Here is a 16,771-nt window from a genome sequence, read left to right as displayed (position 1 = left end):
AAGGACTCTCATCTAGCAAAGAAAGACAGAATAGGAACCAATGGCTGAAAGCTGAAGCCAGACAAATTCAAATTAGACGAGGCACAATTTTTTAACAGTGAGTGTGATGAACCATTGGAACAAACTACCAAGGGAATTAATGGAGTCTCCATGTCTTTCTGGAAGACAGGCTTTATCTGAACACAACTTACTGGGCTCAGTACAGTGGCGGATGAGTGAAAGTTAGTGGCCTCTTAGCACATCTACCAGATCAGACCTCATAGGCCAGTTAGGTGGAGGAATAACTGTCTTCCCCTGGTTCGTGCATCACACAGGGGCTGAGGTGTCCAGACATTTAGCGGGAGGCAGCAGTGCGCGTACCTAGAGGCAGAAACTTGGGTACCTATGGAACTAGTACTGCAAAAACCAAAGGCGCTGAGTGAGTTTAGGTGCCATTATAGTCCAGTGCCAGCTGAGCGGGGATTTTGTGATTTCCAATATAACCTCATTCTGGGATTTAGGTGCTTAACACAGTCCCAATCCTTTTTGTGAATCTAACCCTTAGGTCTAAAGACATTGATAGACAGGATACAGTGGGAGAGCCAGAGAAAGGTGCTAATTTAGATTCATGTTCCCAGAAGTGGATTTACAATGAAACACACAGTGCCCTGACACGCGGCCTCACAATTACAGGGGGCCCCAGGGCCAGGCAGCCCTGCACCGTCCAGCACCCACTGTGGGGGGCAGAAGCTGTGGGGGAGAGCAGGGAGGGAGCCATTTAAGAGCCATGCTGGAGGTGCAGCGTGTGGTGTGTTCTCCCAGCCGGTGAGCAGGCTCCTGCTGCCTCCCGGGGCTCCTGCTGCTGGCTGGCGCTGGCGGCCAGGTGAGGCAGGCAGGTGAGGGGCCGGGTGGGGGCGCGCTGTAGGGGAGGTGAGCATGCTTCCCTGGTGGGGTGTCTGCCCGTGTCTGTCCTGCTGCCTGGCTTCTCTGGAGGCCGGGCAGCACAGGTGCAGTCCCTGGCGTGCACTGCTGCTGGCGGCCCCTGGAAAAAGGCACGGAGAAGGGAGCGGCAGGCAAGGGGGGGGTCTCAGCTCTCAGTGCTGCTGCCACCACAGCTCCCTTTGGCAGCGAACAGGAGCAGCAGTGGGGCAGGGATGTATCGACCAGCCAGCCAGGTAAGGTAACCCAGTGGCCGCGACTGGGACTGCCCCAGCCCCAAACCACGCCCCCTCCCACGCATTGCCCCCTACCTGCCCCCCCAGCCTCCTGCCCTGAGCCGTTCCCACACCCCCATCAGCCCCCTGCCCTCACTCCTGCACCCCTCCCCACACACACCCAGCCCCACCCACAACCCTTGTCCTGACTCCTGCACGCCCCCAACCCCATCCCCTCCCTGAGCACCAAATGGGAGTTCCTGCACCCCCACCATCCCCACTTGCACCCCTCACACCAAACAGAAGCTGCCCCAGGTAAGAGCTCCACACCCCAACCCTCTGCCCCAACCCTGAGCCTCCTCCCGCATCCTAACTCCTGGCCAGACCCTGCACCCCAATGTTCTTTTATGGTTTTTTTTTTTAGTAAAGCACTCTTATCCAAAGCACTTTACAATAGTTAGCTAACGGTACAAACAATGTTTGGAAAGATCATTAAGTGGTCCGCCAAGACCCTTAGCAATTTTCAAGTGGTCTGTGAAAAAAAAGTTAGACTACAAAACCAATCAAGGTATCTCACTTTAGTTTCATTTACTTCCCATTACTTATAATATAGGAGGAGGATGAAGAAACAAAGAATGAAAAACAAGGATGGAGAGATGAGAGAGAATGTTCTTTTTCTTGGCTGGGTCCCCAGGGGGTCCCCAAAAATGAAGCTGAGCACAGGGCCCCACTATCTCTAAATCCATCACTGCATGTTCCTAGATTCATAAAGTTTAAGGGCTGAAGGGACAATTAGGTTCATCCCTTCAAGAAGGGTGTTGGTAAATTGGAGTGAGCTCAGAGAAGAGCCATAAGACTGATTCAAGGATTAGAAAACCTGCCTCATCGTCAGACACTCAATGAGCCCGATCCCAGATCTTTCTCCTTCTTTGGGAACTTAATGTCTAAATTCTTAAGTTTGGGAGTCTTTGACCTAATCTGCAAAATACAGAAATGTCTTCTTCCCGGGTCATGTGTCACACACTCCAGTGAAACACAATCAGGGTCATGTTCCTGCATGGTACCAACTGTGCCGCTGTCCTGTATCCCTGGAAAATCAGCAATAGCATCGGAAATGCTGCTTGCAGAACCAGGGGACCGAAGAATAGCTAATCCCTTTGTCCTTACCCACTGGACTAGGAGCAGCTACTAGATGAATGTCATACCAATATCACCGTCAAGCAAAATATATGGTGACTCTGCTCCCCAGTCCTGGCTGGCCACGTTTCCCATCCTGTTAGCAGGGAGTGATTCTGAGTGCTGTCTCAATGAGTCAACAGGTGACTGATTACCCCGTTTGGAGGGAGATAGAAGTGGGTCTCTGGAGTGAGGGGATCTAGAGTGTGAGCCGGGGGAGGTTAGAGCTGAACGACAGATATCTTGCTATTAATGTCTTCATTAATAAAACCAAGCCCAGGGTGGCTGAAGTTGAGAAAGACTCTTGCTCACATGAGGTGTCAGTGGTGGGGCTTGTGTTCAAAATGTCTCTGCACAAAGGGGGGGGAGGGGGCGGAGAATGGGTGACATCCAGAAAGGATGATGGAACAGCAGAAACAGCATCATGACCAGACTCTGCAGCATCAGGTGTCACTACAATTTACGAACAAACAGCAGGAACTACAAGTCTCTCACTGCCTCTTTGCTATTGGGAATGGCAGAAACAGACTCAAAAACCCTTATATGTCCCCTAGCCACCTGGGAGGGACAAAGATACATGTCATTTTAGCATGGGTTGCATAAGGCGATAACTTGGCCTATTTCATCTGAAAGGCAGGACGGTAAAGATTGTGGGTTCTCATTTTAGAGACATGGGGTTCTAATCTCAGTTCTGCCTATCCAACCTGTTAATTATCTGTAAGATGGAGAAAGAAGTTTATTCCTTATGGCCAGGAAATGAGGCCCTTTCAATAAGGATTGCACAGTGCATAGAAGTATTAAAAGCAGTCAGTAGAAGAGCTTGTGGTAAAAGCTTTTAGATCTAGACATCCTAGTTTCCGTTCTTGCAAATGGCCCAAAGAGAGGTGGTGTTATGTTGTCTCTAACCACTAGATCATATTCTGCTGCCACAAGCAGAGCCCAAGAACCCTGGTACCCAACATCTAGTTCTCTGATAGTGGTGTCACTTTCTCTGGACTGCTCCTTGCAGCAGACAGGACTGTACCACCCGCTGGGGCCCCTAGCACTGAAGTGTAGGTGCTCTGTGCTGTGCACTTGTGGGTTTGAACCTTGATGATAACTCATGAAAGTCTCTGTAAGCTAGTGTGAAGGCCCTGGAATAATTCTTAAAATGACTTCATGTTGCAAAGTGTTATATTAAGCTGGGAATTCGGATGTTGTGTTCATGTTCATTTTATTGTTGCATTTGTAGTGTTTGTGTTTTGGTTAATGGGCGCTGTCCCTTTAAGAAGAGGCCAGGGAGTCTCTATTACAGGGTTTGTATTATTTGAAGTATTGGGGATGGGTGAGTGTCGGCCTGCCCAAAATTAAAGGCTCTCCCCTTCAATTAAGGGGGAGGAACCACTGGACCCAGGCATCAATTGAATCCAGGGGAGACAATAAATGAAAAAACGGGAGTGAGGCGAGGTCAGAGGTTAAGAATCAGGAATCCAGAGGGGGACACCATAGCAGATAAAAAGTTGTTCTCCTTTAATGGATGTTTAGTGGCCTCTACATGAGATGCGTTTGGTGGGTTTCAGCTCCACCTCCAAACTCACCACTGGGCTCTATACTAATTTGCAGACTCAGCAGAGAGGCCAAGAACTGCTGGGGCCATGGGGAGTGAGTGACCTTGTGATCCCTCCAGGAAGTACCCCCAGATCAGGGATAGGGCACGCTGGCAGGGCCATTTGTGTAGGAAGTTTGCCTTTCTCCTCCCCTGTAGAAAAACGGAGGGCTTCACTCACCAGGACTGCATGAGCACTAAATCCACACAGTTTTCATAAAGCCAGAGTTTATGTGCAGATTAGTTCCTTGACTGATTAACATACCATGTTACACATGGAGCTGCACAGAACTTGGCAGCTCTGGGGCTGTAACTCTGCCTTCCCTGTTTTGTCAATGCCCACAAACCTCAGGTGTTCACACCCACATGCCCAGCTACAGCCTGCAAGGTTCCCAAGGACGGGATGAGATAGCAGAACTCCTGTTGCTTCTTACCCTGGCTTGGGAGCCTTCTACAACCTAAAAAATACATTATCCCCCAGGCCTGCTGCTCCCCAAACTCCCCTCCCACCAGAGTAGAGAGTGACCGACCGTGAACATGGATTCTACAAAGCTTCAGCGGCCTTCTTAGCACCAAATCAGCCAAAATTGTCTCCTAAACAGTCAGCCAAAACAGACTGCAGCTGGGAAACTGAGCGCAGAAAGTTGAAACAGCGTGGATAAGGTCAAATGGGGAATCAGGCACAGAACTGAAGTGTGCTCCACAGTGTGGGGGTGCAGGTGTGTCTTTAAACAGACCTCAGAAAGTCAGCCACCTCAAAAGATTGGGGTTTGAGTGACTTGCCCAACATCACATAAATAATCTGCAGCAGTACTCCAGTGTTGTGTGTCCCAATCCAGTCCCTTCACCACAGAATCATATTTGCGGCCCTTCTCTTCTTCACTGTACAAATTTGACACCATCAGCTCAGGATCAAACAAAGACTGCAAATGGCTTGCCAACTACAAAAGCAGTTTCTCCTCCCTTGGTTTTCACACCTCAACTGCTAGAAGAGGGCCTCATCCTCCCTGATTGAACTAACCTCGTTATCTCTAGCCTGCTTCTTGCTTACTTATATATATACCTGCCCCTGGAAATTTCCACTACATGCATCCGACGAAGTGGGTATTCACCCACGAAAGCTCATGCTCCAAAACGTCTGTTAGTCTATAAGGTGCCACAGGACTCTTTGCTGCTTAAGCGTTACTTTGATGATATTCCGTCACAGGTGACTCGCTGATCTGGCCCATGCATTGCAAAAGGCGGTGTGGCTAAGTGGGCTAAGTCTAGGGACTGTCATCCTAACCCTACCTCAACTGAACTTGCAAAATCTCTTCTCTGCAAAATTTGGGACTGGTGCTTGCCTTCCTTTGGGAGTACGAGATCTTACTGGATAAAAAGAACCTTTCTGTTCACTTCACAGCGAACAGATGTCAGGAGAAGAACACTCAAACTCTCAGTCCCCAAGGCCAGTGGACTTTCCCCAAGGCAAGAGGATATTCTGTAGGTTGCTTGCTAAGCTGGAGTTCAGCGTGGAGCCAGCTCACAGCCCAAGCCAGAAGTGGTTTGTTCAGCAGAAGTGACCCAAACAACTAGTAACCTTTAATAATGACTGTTTGGAGTGAGCCTGGTGCCAGCACTAGATCACCATAAGGACAGTCCGGGGATATACGTTTGGATCTTCCCATCTGTTGTCTCTAAATCCCTCTGCAAAACCGGTTAGAAGATGATGAGTTTGGAGGCCCTGTATCTTGGGAACTCCCTGGTCAGATGACCCCAAATCTGTACCACAAATTCTACCAGGGGCCCTAGGGTGGCATAGCTATTTTCAAGGCAATCTACCTAAGCATGTGGATTTTAGAGCAATTTGAAAAATCAGCTTTAAACAGAAACCTTGGTGGAACCTGCACTTTGAAGTTGCTATCACTCCTCCAGAACTGGAGCCATTTACAAAAGGAAGAAAGGAAAATTCCCTAGATACACCTATTATTCTCCCAGGCAAGGACCCATTCGTATCATCTTTGCCCTCGTCCTGTCCCCAAGCCCCTGCCTGCATTGTGATCTTCTCCTAATTGCAATCTTTGCTGTTGCTTGTTTTACGAAAGGGTATGTACAGTTCTGGCACTGAGGGTAAGACGTATAAATAGTAATGAGAAGTAACACAGAGTCTGAAAAATTGATGCTAATGGATGGGCTCTTGCATGTGACTTCCAAAGCATGTAAAGTCACTCAGCTTTCTCCCGGACTCCCATTTCCCAAACACAACAGAGACAGGGCATTACAGCATGTCTGTATCTGGCTGTACCTTTGTTGTTGGTTTCCTGATCCATGAAGTAGATCTGCCCCTTTGAGCCTTTACCTCCGACTCCAGGAGGTTCCTCAACATGTTCTAAGCAGGCGCTTTCTTCGTCACTCGAACTCATCGGTGTTAGATCAGGAGATCTGTCCCCAAGATTTCCCAGGTAGGCAGAGGACTGGGGAAAAGAACAATCATGGCGATTAGTTTAATAGCTGCCTTTAGTTCCTAATCAGTAATGGAACGAACACATATATAAAAGAAAAGCTTGTGAGCTGGGAGGGGCTGACGGAGCAATAAGTAGCATTACAGGGTTAACATATAAATAGGGCCTCACCAAATTCACAGCCAGAAGGTTTTTTAATTGGTCAATTTCACAGGTTCAGATGTTTCCATCTGAAATTTCATGGTGTTGTAATCATGGGGGTCCCAAAATGGGATCGTGTGTGTGTGTGGGGGGGGGGGGTTTGCAAAGTTGTTGTGGGGGGAAGAATCCCAAGATTGCCACTCTCACTTCTGTGCTGCCTAGGCAGCAGCCTCTGAGCTTCCTGCAGTTAGAGGAGGTTCCCGGAGGTGGAGGTGGGCAGGATCTCCCACATACTGCTTGGAGTGCCCCAGCTGGGGGCTCCTAGGTGCTAGTCCAGGCCAGTGACAGATTAAGGCAGGGGTCCCCAGCCAATCTGCCCCGTCTGGAGATGCTGGTGGAGGAAGCCCGGAGCAGTGGCAGAAGCTGTGGGGTGGGGGGAGGGCAGAAGTCCCAATCTTGGGCTGACCCAGCTAGACTGGCGGGGGTGCCCTAAGCCCTGGCTGCCCCAGCCGGAATGACAGGGAGCGGAAGCTCAGAGCCTGGGCTGCCTTTGTTGGGGGGGTGAAAGCCTCCAGCCCGGCCTGCCCCAAGCTCTGGCTTGAATGGGGGGAGGCCCTGAGCCAAGACTGCTCTGGCTGTAGCTGGCAGGAGTGGAAGCCTCCAGTCCCAGGAGCCTCCGGGGAAGGAAGCCCTGAGCTCCGTGCCTGGAGCCATGGCAGGAGTTGCAAGGTGTGGGGCAGGGGGGCAGAAGGCCAGAGACTGGGCTGTCCCAGCTGCAGCCACCGGGAGCAAAAGCCCCCAGCCTGGCAGGAGCCACTGGAGGAGGAAGCCCTGACCTTGGTGCTGGGAGCTGTGGCGGGAGCCACAGGGCGAGGGAGGGAACGGAAGCCCAGATCCCTGCTGCAGCGCACAAGTGAGGTTGTTTCACCCTCATTTCTGTGCTGCCTCTGGAGGTGGGTCTGATTTCCTCACCATGAGCAGCCATGCAGGGGAAAAACAACTCCTGTCCCTCCCCAGCATGTCCAGACTAGCAACTAGGAGCCCTAGGGGAGATCAGATCTCATGGTCCGTGACATGTTTTTCATGCCGTGAAATTGGTAGAGCCCTACATATAAACTAGATTGTGACTGAACTACAGTATGACGGCATGAAGGTAGGCAGTACCTAGGTTTTAACAAAGTATTTGATACCTCTCCTCATGAAATCCTACTAGCAATGTGAATTCAGACTGGGTCAGAGATGTGTACTGCCACATACTCTGCAAACTGGCTAAAGAACCATCTCTGGAGGGATTGAGAATAGTGTGTTGAGTTGGGTGGGAGGGGCCTAGTAAGTGTCAGTGTTGGGCCCGGTAACATGTATTTCGGGTACATCTTCACTTCGAGATGTGGGTGTAAGTTCTGGCTTGAGGAGACATACCTGCTCTGATCAAGCTAGCATGCTGAAACTAGAGTGTAGCAGTGGCAGAATGAGCAAAAAGGAGGGGCTAGGCGCCTGAGTATGTGGCTAGAGTCTTGGATGGGTATGTACTTGGGTCGCTAGCCCCTCCTGGCACTTGCACCGCTGTGGCTACATGGTATTTTTAGTGCATTAATGCAATCAGAGTTACCATGGGTATGTCTCCTAGAGCCAGGAATTACACCCTTAGCTTGAAGTGTAGCCGTGCCCATAGATTGGGAGAGTCATAGGAATTACATTTCCAAATGACACATACTGAGTGCAGCTGCAAACAGCAGTGTAAGCCAGGGAGGCAGCTAACAGGCAGCTGCTATTGCTGCTTCTCTTCCTGACTTGTTTCATTTTTCCTTGTGCTCCCCCATCTCTCTGTCTATCTCCAGCTGTTGTCTCTTGTCTTATTCTTAGATGCTCATAGAGCAGGAATCATCTTTTGGTTCGGTGTTTTGTACAATGCCTTGGGCTGTGGGGTCTGGTTGATGTCTGGGGCTTCTATGTGCTACTGTAAGAATTAATAATATATAGTAATAATAATAATAATACAGTGACAGTGCAATGCCATACACTGTCTGTGGGGACCATTGTGTGACATTTATGAATAGTTTCAGTATGATTGTGTTCTGCACCCTGGGGGAGGGTTACTACAGCTGCTACAAGAATGACAAGCAGTGGAGTTGATTATGCCTCGAATTGTAAACAACTCTGGAGAAGCCCCTCTGGCTGCCCTCTGGGGATGGCGTGCATGTATGGGTTCAGGTGTGGGGCAAGTCTACACTATCATGATACATTGGTGCAGCTAGAGTGCGTCTGGTGAGGACGTGTTGTGCCAATGGGAGAGTGCTCTCCTGTCAGCATAATTACTCCACCTCTGCAAGAGGCAGAAGTTATGTTGGTGGGAGAGCATCTCCTGCGAACATAGTGTGGTGTGGACACCCGGCTGTAAGTAGATGTAATTTATATCACTATGAGGGGTGTTGTTTTCATACCCCTGAGTGACATAAGTTACATCGACTTAAGCGGTAGTCTTCTAATTAGAGATGGGCAGGATGCAGTACACAGCTACTCCTTCCAATTTGGGAAAGATTATATTCTGATTGGGATTCAGAACCAAACCTCACAACTGAGGCCCATGTCTGTCATGGGTTTGACTCATAACCCTTGACCTGAACAATCTTGGAAATCTGTACAGATTCAAGATCAAATCGGTATCTAGCTGTGAAATCCACAGCTTGGACCCAAAATATGTTCTAGTTCAAACAGAACTTGATTCACGGAAATCCTATGGACTCTGTTATACAGGTGGTCAGGCCTAAGTTCCCTCTAAGCTGCGCGACCGCACAGCAGGCTATCAAGGGCAGCACAGGAGCACAGCGGAGAGGAGCCTCTTCCCCCCAGCCCTGGAGCTGCTGTGGCCGGGGAGAGGGCTGAGGGGAGTGCTCTCTCCCCGCCACAGCGCCGGGCAGACTCATTCCGAATCCATCATCCCCAGCCCCACCCCAGAGTCTGCACCCCCAGCCAGATGCGCACTCCAACCCTCTGCCACAGTCCTGAGCCCCCTCCCACACTCGGAACCCCTTGACCCCACCCCCACCATACATCACCTCCATATTAGTGCGCATAACAAAATTCATTCTGCACATGGATGTAAAAAATGAGAGGGAACATTGGTCAGACTAGATTATCACAATGGTCCCTTCTGGCCTTATAATAACTGAACGTATGAATCTATGTCTAGCCCAGCCCACTGATTCTGGAACTGTTCTTTGAAGCATAAATGTGATGAGTTCATGACTGACAGCCCCAAAGTCCTTCACATCCACGGTGGTGTAAAAATCAGGTCAATCTCACCCCATGTTGGTTCTCTCATGTTTTGGAATTAGAATTATTCTTCACTAGGTCTAAAAATATTGTTAAACAAACTTTCTGCATTGCATACATTGCATGGCAATTAACACAGGCCTGCACCTCCTTATAATGCTACCTTCACACTTAGGCATTCTCAATTTCTGCACCATATGTCTGCTTTTCCTATACTCCCCAGTGTTGGTGTCACTAGGCATAAATCTAGGTAACTCGGGAGGATGGCTTTGGGCCTATGTGACCCAAAGTACCTTTATGTAAAGTGCTTTTGTTAGCCTTACTAAACTTTTGTAACCTTTTGTGTTATGTGCTAATTACTGGCAGTGGCAAGGTTGCTTGATACTAGATGTAGCCAATACTAAATAAGATAGGCGGAAAGCAGGTGCTGTAATTAAAGTTATATGCATGAGAACGTAGCCCCCACGGTGGGAAAGTACAGATAACTGATCACAGAAGAGTTGCTAACGAACTAAAGTGGTTTTTGCCAAGTATGACTTAATTGCTTAAGGTAATTGCTATTGCAAAGTGTATTTGCTGCATGGGAATGAAAGGTGGGGGGAGAGGAGGAGTGTGGGGGTGATGGGAATGCTTAGCTGAAGTTATGTATAAAGAGAGGAAAACCGCTTGTATGGGTGTGCAGGATTTGAGATTGATATGTCTCCCTTGCACCACCTTATTTGGGCTCAAATAAACTTTTTTTTTGCTTCTCCACCTTGGTGTGTTTATTAGTGCGACGCACACCGGGCAACGAACCTGCTGTTGCTCCGCCTCGGGCTCTTTGAGCCGGCAACACCAGCTAGGAGCCCTGTAATGTGCTGCACTTTGGCCTTTCTGTTTCCATTTGCTCTTTGCATAAAGCCACAGAGTTTGGGCCCAGAATCAGAGCTGACTCTAAATACCCGCATATTCAAACTGAGCTTTAACTTTAACTATAGATGATTGCCAATCCTGACCTCTGGATCTCAGCACCCTTCAGATCCTAGATCTACTGGATACCCACCACAAACACCCACTCATCAACCCCCCACACTGAATGTTTCATAGAGGCGACAGCCAGCCACACATTGGCGTTTCTCCTGTGTGATTGTGTGAGGGATATAGAAACAGGAGGATAATCGGTGGCTCGGAGCTGTAGGAGGAATATCACTGAATATACTGGGCAGATCGTGGGGGTGCTGCACTCTGGGGGTGAAATATGGACAGGTCAAGAGTGCTTTGGGAGGTTGAGCTGTGGGACAGTCTCACAGGACCGGCAGTGCTGGAGGGAAGCTGAGCTGTGGGACACACTGACAGGGCCGGTGGTGCTGGGGGGAAGGGCTGAGCTGTGAGACACACTGACAGGGCCGGCGGTGCTGGTGGAGAGCTGACCTGTGGGGGACACTGACAGGGCCGGTGGTGCTGGGGGGAAGGGCTGAGCTGTGAGACACACTGACAGGGCTGGTGGTGCTGGGGGGAGGGGCTGAGCTGTGAGACACACTGACAGGGCCGGTGGTGCTGGAGGGAGGGGCTGAGCTGTGAGACACACTGACAGGGCTGGTGGTGCTGGTGGGGAGCTGACCTGTGGGACACACTGACAGGGCCGGTGGTGCTGGGGGGAAGGGCTGAGCTGTGAGACACACTGACAGGGCTGGTGGTGCTGGTGGAGAGCTGACCTGTGGGGGACACTGACAGGGCCGGTGGTGCTGGGGGGAAGGGCTGAGCTGTGAGACACACTGACAGGGCCGGTGGTGCTGGTGGAGAGCTGACCTGTGGGGGACACTGACAGGGCCGGTGGTGCTGGGGGGAAGGGCTGAGCTGTGAGACACACTGACAGGGCTGGTGGTGCTGGGGGGAGGGGCTGAGCTGTGAGACACACTGACAGGGCTGGTGGTGCTGGTGGGGAGCTGACCTGTGGGACACACTGACAGGGCCGGTGGTGCTGGGGGGAGGGGCTGAGCTGTGAGACACACTGACAGGGCCGGTGGTGCTGGTGGAGAGCTGACCTGTGGGGGACACTGACAGGGCCGGTGGTGCTGGGGGGAGGGGGCTGAGCTGTGAGACACACTGACAGGGCTGGTGGTGCTGGTGGGGAGCTGACCTGTGGGGGACACTGACAGGGCCGGTGGTGCTGGGGGGAGGGGCTGAGCTGTGAGACACACTGACAGGGCTGGTGATGCTGGTGGGGAGCTGACCTGTGGGACACACTGACAGGGCTGGTGGTGCTGGGTGGAGGGGCTGAGCTGTGGGACACACTGATGGATTTAGGGTGTCCACTTATGCATCCCCAGGACATCCCCTTTATACTGCCTCTTCCTCCTGCATGACCCCACCACCTCTGTTCATGTGTGCAAGCAGGGCCGGCTCTACTATTTTTGCCGCCCCGAGCAGCATGCCAAATTGCCACCGCGGGCGGCGGGGGCAATCCGTGTGCTGTTAGGGTGGCACACGCGTTTCCGCGGCGGTGGCAATTTGGCGGCAGCTTCTATGTTCAGCTGTCCGCAGCGGCGCAGCTTCTGCCCCCGCAGAAGACTGCCCCCGCCGTCCGCAGTGACAATTCGGTGCGCTGCTTGGGGGCAAAAACACACGGACTGCCGCCCCTTGCAGATTGCCACCCCAAGCACCTGCTTGGAATGCTGGTGCCTGGAGCCGGCCCTGTGTGCAAGTTCATCCTGTTGGGAGCGTGTGGTGCCCTCCACAAAATGGCCTTCTGTGTAATAACCACATCTGGTTTTATAAGTACTGGTCAGGGGACTAGCCATTCTAAAACAAGACTGTCCATCTTAAAACCAGCCAAATAGCCTGTGGTGCTTTGCTGATCAGATTGCTGTGACACATTCCTTCTTGTAGCCTCCACCCATGTGCTGTGTGTGAATTGCATCAGCACCCTGAAACCTCTGAGCAGTTTCCTGTTGTCTAAGTCTGAACTGGGAGTAGGTTCACACACACTGGGCTGAAATAGGGAAAACCAGAGATGCTAAACTAATTCTGTGATTGACCTGCTACCAAGAAGCCCCCTTTCTCCTGCCACTCCCCTGGTTGTTAAGCACTTGTGTATTTCAGTATTCCTCTAATCAGAGGTGAGTTTGCCATGGCATACATTCCAGGAAAGCATTACCTGCTTGTTATCAAGGTCAGACACAAAGCAGCATCTTCAGAAAAGAAAATGCCAGAAAAACAATAGTAAAATGACAGAAAAACATTAAACATCAAATTTCCAAGTGCAAATAAGCAAATAACTTCCACAAAATTGCCAACGAAGGAAGCTGAATAGAAAATGCTTCCATTGTGATTCTCCAAAGTGCTGCTGCCACCCAGCAGCTGACTGAGGTTTGGATTCTGGCTCCTTAAAATAACATTTGTTCTTGTCTCTCTCTGGTATTTATAGGCTACCATTCACAATGGTATCTAGGGTTGCCGATTGTCTAATGGCACAAACCTAAACACCGTTGCTTCACCCCTTCCCCAAGCCCCCGCCCCTTCTCCAAGGCCCCATCCCATTCACTCCAGCCCCCCTCCCTCCATTGCTCACTCTCCCCCACCTTCACTCACTTTCACAGGGCTGGGGCATGGGGTTGAGGTGTGGGAGCGGGTGCGGGCTCTGGGCTAGGGCCGAGGAGTTCAGAGTGTAGGAGGTGGCTCTGGATTGAACCTGAGACAGGGGGTTGGGGTTCAGGATGGGGTGCGGAAGGGTATGTGGACTCTGGGAGGGAGTTTGGGTGTGGGAGAGGGCTCCAGGCTGAGCCTGGGGCAGGAGGGAGTGTGGGGTGTGGGCTCTGAGGTGGAGTTTGGATGCAGACCAATGGGAATTGTGGAGTTAGCACTCAGGGCACGGGCAGTGCGCAGAGACCCCTTACCCCCCTCTCCGGGGCCACAGGGACGGTGCTGGCTGCTTCCGGGAGCAATGCAGAGAGAGGGCAGGCTGTTAGCACCCCAAATCTCCCAGTGTGTCTGCAGTAGCCTCCGGGAGATAGGGCCTGATTTTCACAACCCTAAGGTATCAAGGCCTCCATATCTTTAGCTTCTTCCATCCCAGGCTCTAAAAACATTTCACAAATATGAATGAACAGAGTCTCATGATTCTCCTGTTCAGCAGGGAGATATTACAACAAACTAAAAGTAATTGTGGGATAATTTAGAAACTACCTATGCCTGGTTCCTCAAGTAGATCCTTATGGGTGGCCAGAAGGTCCCCAGGAGAAGCTCTGGGATGGGAAACATCAAGGAATCTTTCCACCCATTGAGTGGAGTTTTGTCTCTCTCACTGAATCCTCTCCCATTCTCCAAATGATGTATTATAAAATTAGCAGGGACTCCTTGATGGAGTTGCTGCTGTGTGCGCCTACCTTAGACTTTGATGTCAGGTGTCTCTCTGCCTCTGAATACATCCAGTGATCTTTGCTTCTCTTCAGTCTTTCTCTTCTGGCCACACTTATGGTTCCTTTCATGTTCCTGCTGCGCTTCTGAATTTATACATAGTCACAAGCTGGCTTCTTTCCTTTAATTACTGTCACACCTTCTTTATTTTCCCTCTGGGGAATGGTATGACAAACACCTGACAACACTAAGAAAAGAATCCTCTCAAAGGAAATAATTAGCTGGGGATTAGGTAGAAATTCCGGCTGTACAAGTGGCAGCATAGAGTGCTGAGCACACAAAGAACTGCCCTCCCCTGAACTTGAGTCAGGAGATAGAAATGTCTTCATTAGGGGAACTGCAGTCGAGACTACACCACTAAATTTGGGTACCTGGTTATGTGCAATCTCTGTCCAGAGGGGGGATGTCTGGAATTAAGTGGAGTTGTGAGACTTGGGAACAGTGACCATTTGTCACAAACAAATTTGGGTAAGAAACAAGAAGAATTGGAATTGCTTGTTTATTAGCATAGATTGGATCTGGCTAGTATTACTGAAACCTTCTGAGATGAATCCCATGATTGGAATGCTAAAATCAACCTATTTAGAAAGGATAAAATGGGTGGCGGGGGGGGGGGAAAGTGAGGGGGCACTGTATATCAAAAATGGCATTATTTGTTTCCAAGTCACTGATAACTCCGAAGAAAATGATCTTGAATGCTTATGGATCCATGTCCTAACAGATAAAGCGCAAGATGGGGTATTAGTTGCTGTCTTCTACAGAGCACCAAATCACACTAGGCAACAGGATGACAAGCTCCTTGCATGCCTATCAGTAATGTGTAGGGGGAAAAAGATGAGTGATAATGGGGGACTTCAATTTGAGTGACACATGCTGGATGTCTCATGCTGCCAGTACTAAGACATCTTTGGAATTTCTAAATATTATAGATGACTATTTCCTAACACAAGAAGTATTGCTTCCAGCATGGGGGAATTCTGTTAGATCTTCTCTTGACAGATAAAGAAGAACTGATTACAAAGCTAAAAATGCATGGTAATTTATTTATAAGTGATCATGACTTAATCACATTTAGAACGTGCAAACAGAATAAAGACCAGAACAGTGATATAGATATTTGGTGCTTTAAAAGGGCCAATTTCACAAAGCTGAAAACAGTTATGAGCCAATCAACTGGGAGGAACAATTTAACCAGAAAAATGTGAATGATAATTGGTAATTGTTTAAGAACACTTAAGTAGAGACCCTAAAAGCCACAATTGAGGGAGAAGGCCATATTGGTTAAAAATTTGACCTGGTTTAGAGGGGAAGTGAAACCAGCTATAAAAAATTCAAAATAATATATAACAAATGCAATAATGGGGAAGTTGATAGTAATGAATAAAAATCAGAAGCTACGAATTGTAGAAATGTGATAAGGGAAGCAAAGGGACACAAGGAGAAATCTATGGTAAGCAGAGTCCTTAAGGACCATATGAAAGAGGGTTTTTTTAAGTATATTTTGAACAAAAAGCATCCTAACAATGGTATTAATCCATTACTAGATGGTGGACCCAAGAACCTCATAATACCGACTGACAAGGGGGTACAGAGGAATTACAGGAATCTCCTGATTCTGGTATGTACATTCTGGTTCACCAAAGAATGTCAAAACATCCCAATGGTTATAATTGCCTGCTGTGTCCTGCATAATATTTGTGAGGCAAAGGGGGAGAACTTGCCACAGGGGTGGACGTGGAGCGGCGGTCTGCTGAGTTTGAACAGATGGGCACAAGGGCTATTGGACGGAGCTGAACGAGGAGGTACAGTATATGGCTTGGGGAGGCTTTGAAAGAGCACTTTAACAGCAAGCCACAGTAATGTGCTGTGGCTACTGTGCTCAACCTGGTGCTGCAATTTGGGAACCTGTTAGAAACAGTGTTGTGCTTCCTGCACTTCTGTGCATATATTATGATAGTACAGCTAATAATACTGGGGTACTATGTGATGGGGTGTACTAGGCCCTTTGAGCCACCCCCCCCGCTGGAGTCCTCATGTTCCTACCACACCCCACTCCAGGAAAGAAGCAGTGAAGGTGGGTTTTCCAGACTTGCCTAGAAAGGCTTCAGGGAAGCAGCCAGAGCACAGCAGTCTTTGTTAAAAGGAGCTGCTGGGCCTGAGCAGGTCAGTTGCTGGCTGGGACCAGAAGGGTGAGGAAGAAGAGGAGTTGAGATCTTCATCCCTGAGTAAGGGTGAAGAGGAAGGGGCTACATAGGAAGTGGCCCAGGGAATAGCAGCAGCAGCAGCTATTACAGGAAGCAGCACTTGGCTGCTATTTGTAGGGTCCCTGGATTAGTGGGTGGGCCCAAGTTCCCCCCTCCCCCTGGCCACTGGACCCAAGAAAGGGAGAAGGCTTGTTTAGAAGCCCAAGTGAAGGATGGGACTTAAAGAGTCTCCAGTAAGGAGGCCCTGGGGGCACTGCTCTACACCAGGGCAGACACAAACTTAAAGCTAGCCCAGAAGGGGCTGAGGACGGAGCCCAGAGACAGGGCTAAAGAGAGTAACAAGGGCACAGAGAGAGGCCCTATTGGACCTATTACCCCAGAAGGGATTCCTTAATGTGTTTAGACTGTGTGTGACTCAGCTGG

The 16,771-nt window shown here is 49.8% G+C and overlaps 1 protein-coding gene across 1 annotated transcript in view; it reads right to left on the bottom strand.

The window, feature by feature from the left end:
• Positions 1-14,199, bottom strand: part of NKPD1 (NTPase KAP family P-loop domain containing 1) — a 37,895-nt gene extending 23,696 nt beyond the window's left edge. Inside the window, exons 1-2 of the mRNA XM_044989220.1 lie at positions 14,114-14,199; positions 6,179-6,347 (exon numbers count right to left, since the gene is read on the bottom strand). Coding sequence (XP_044845155.1) covers positions 6,179-6,347; positions 14,114-14,155 — 211 coding nt within the window. The 5' untranslated portion in view covers positions 14,156-14,199. The remainder of the gene's footprint in view (positions 1-6,178; positions 6,348-14,113) is intronic.
• Positions 14,200-16,771: the final 2,572 nt, after the last annotated feature.

This window comes from Mauremys mutica, chromosome 15 (assembly GCF_020497125.1).
Source record: "Mauremys mutica isolate MM-2020 ecotype Southern chromosome 15, ASM2049712v1, whole genome shotgun sequence".
In the NCBI taxonomy this organism is placed as follows: domain Eukaryota; kingdom Metazoa; phylum Chordata; order Testudines; family Geoemydidae; genus Mauremys; species Mauremys mutica.
The sequence above is the reverse complement of the archived record's forward strand: the minus strand, read 5'-3'. Positions and strand labels throughout refer to the sequence as shown.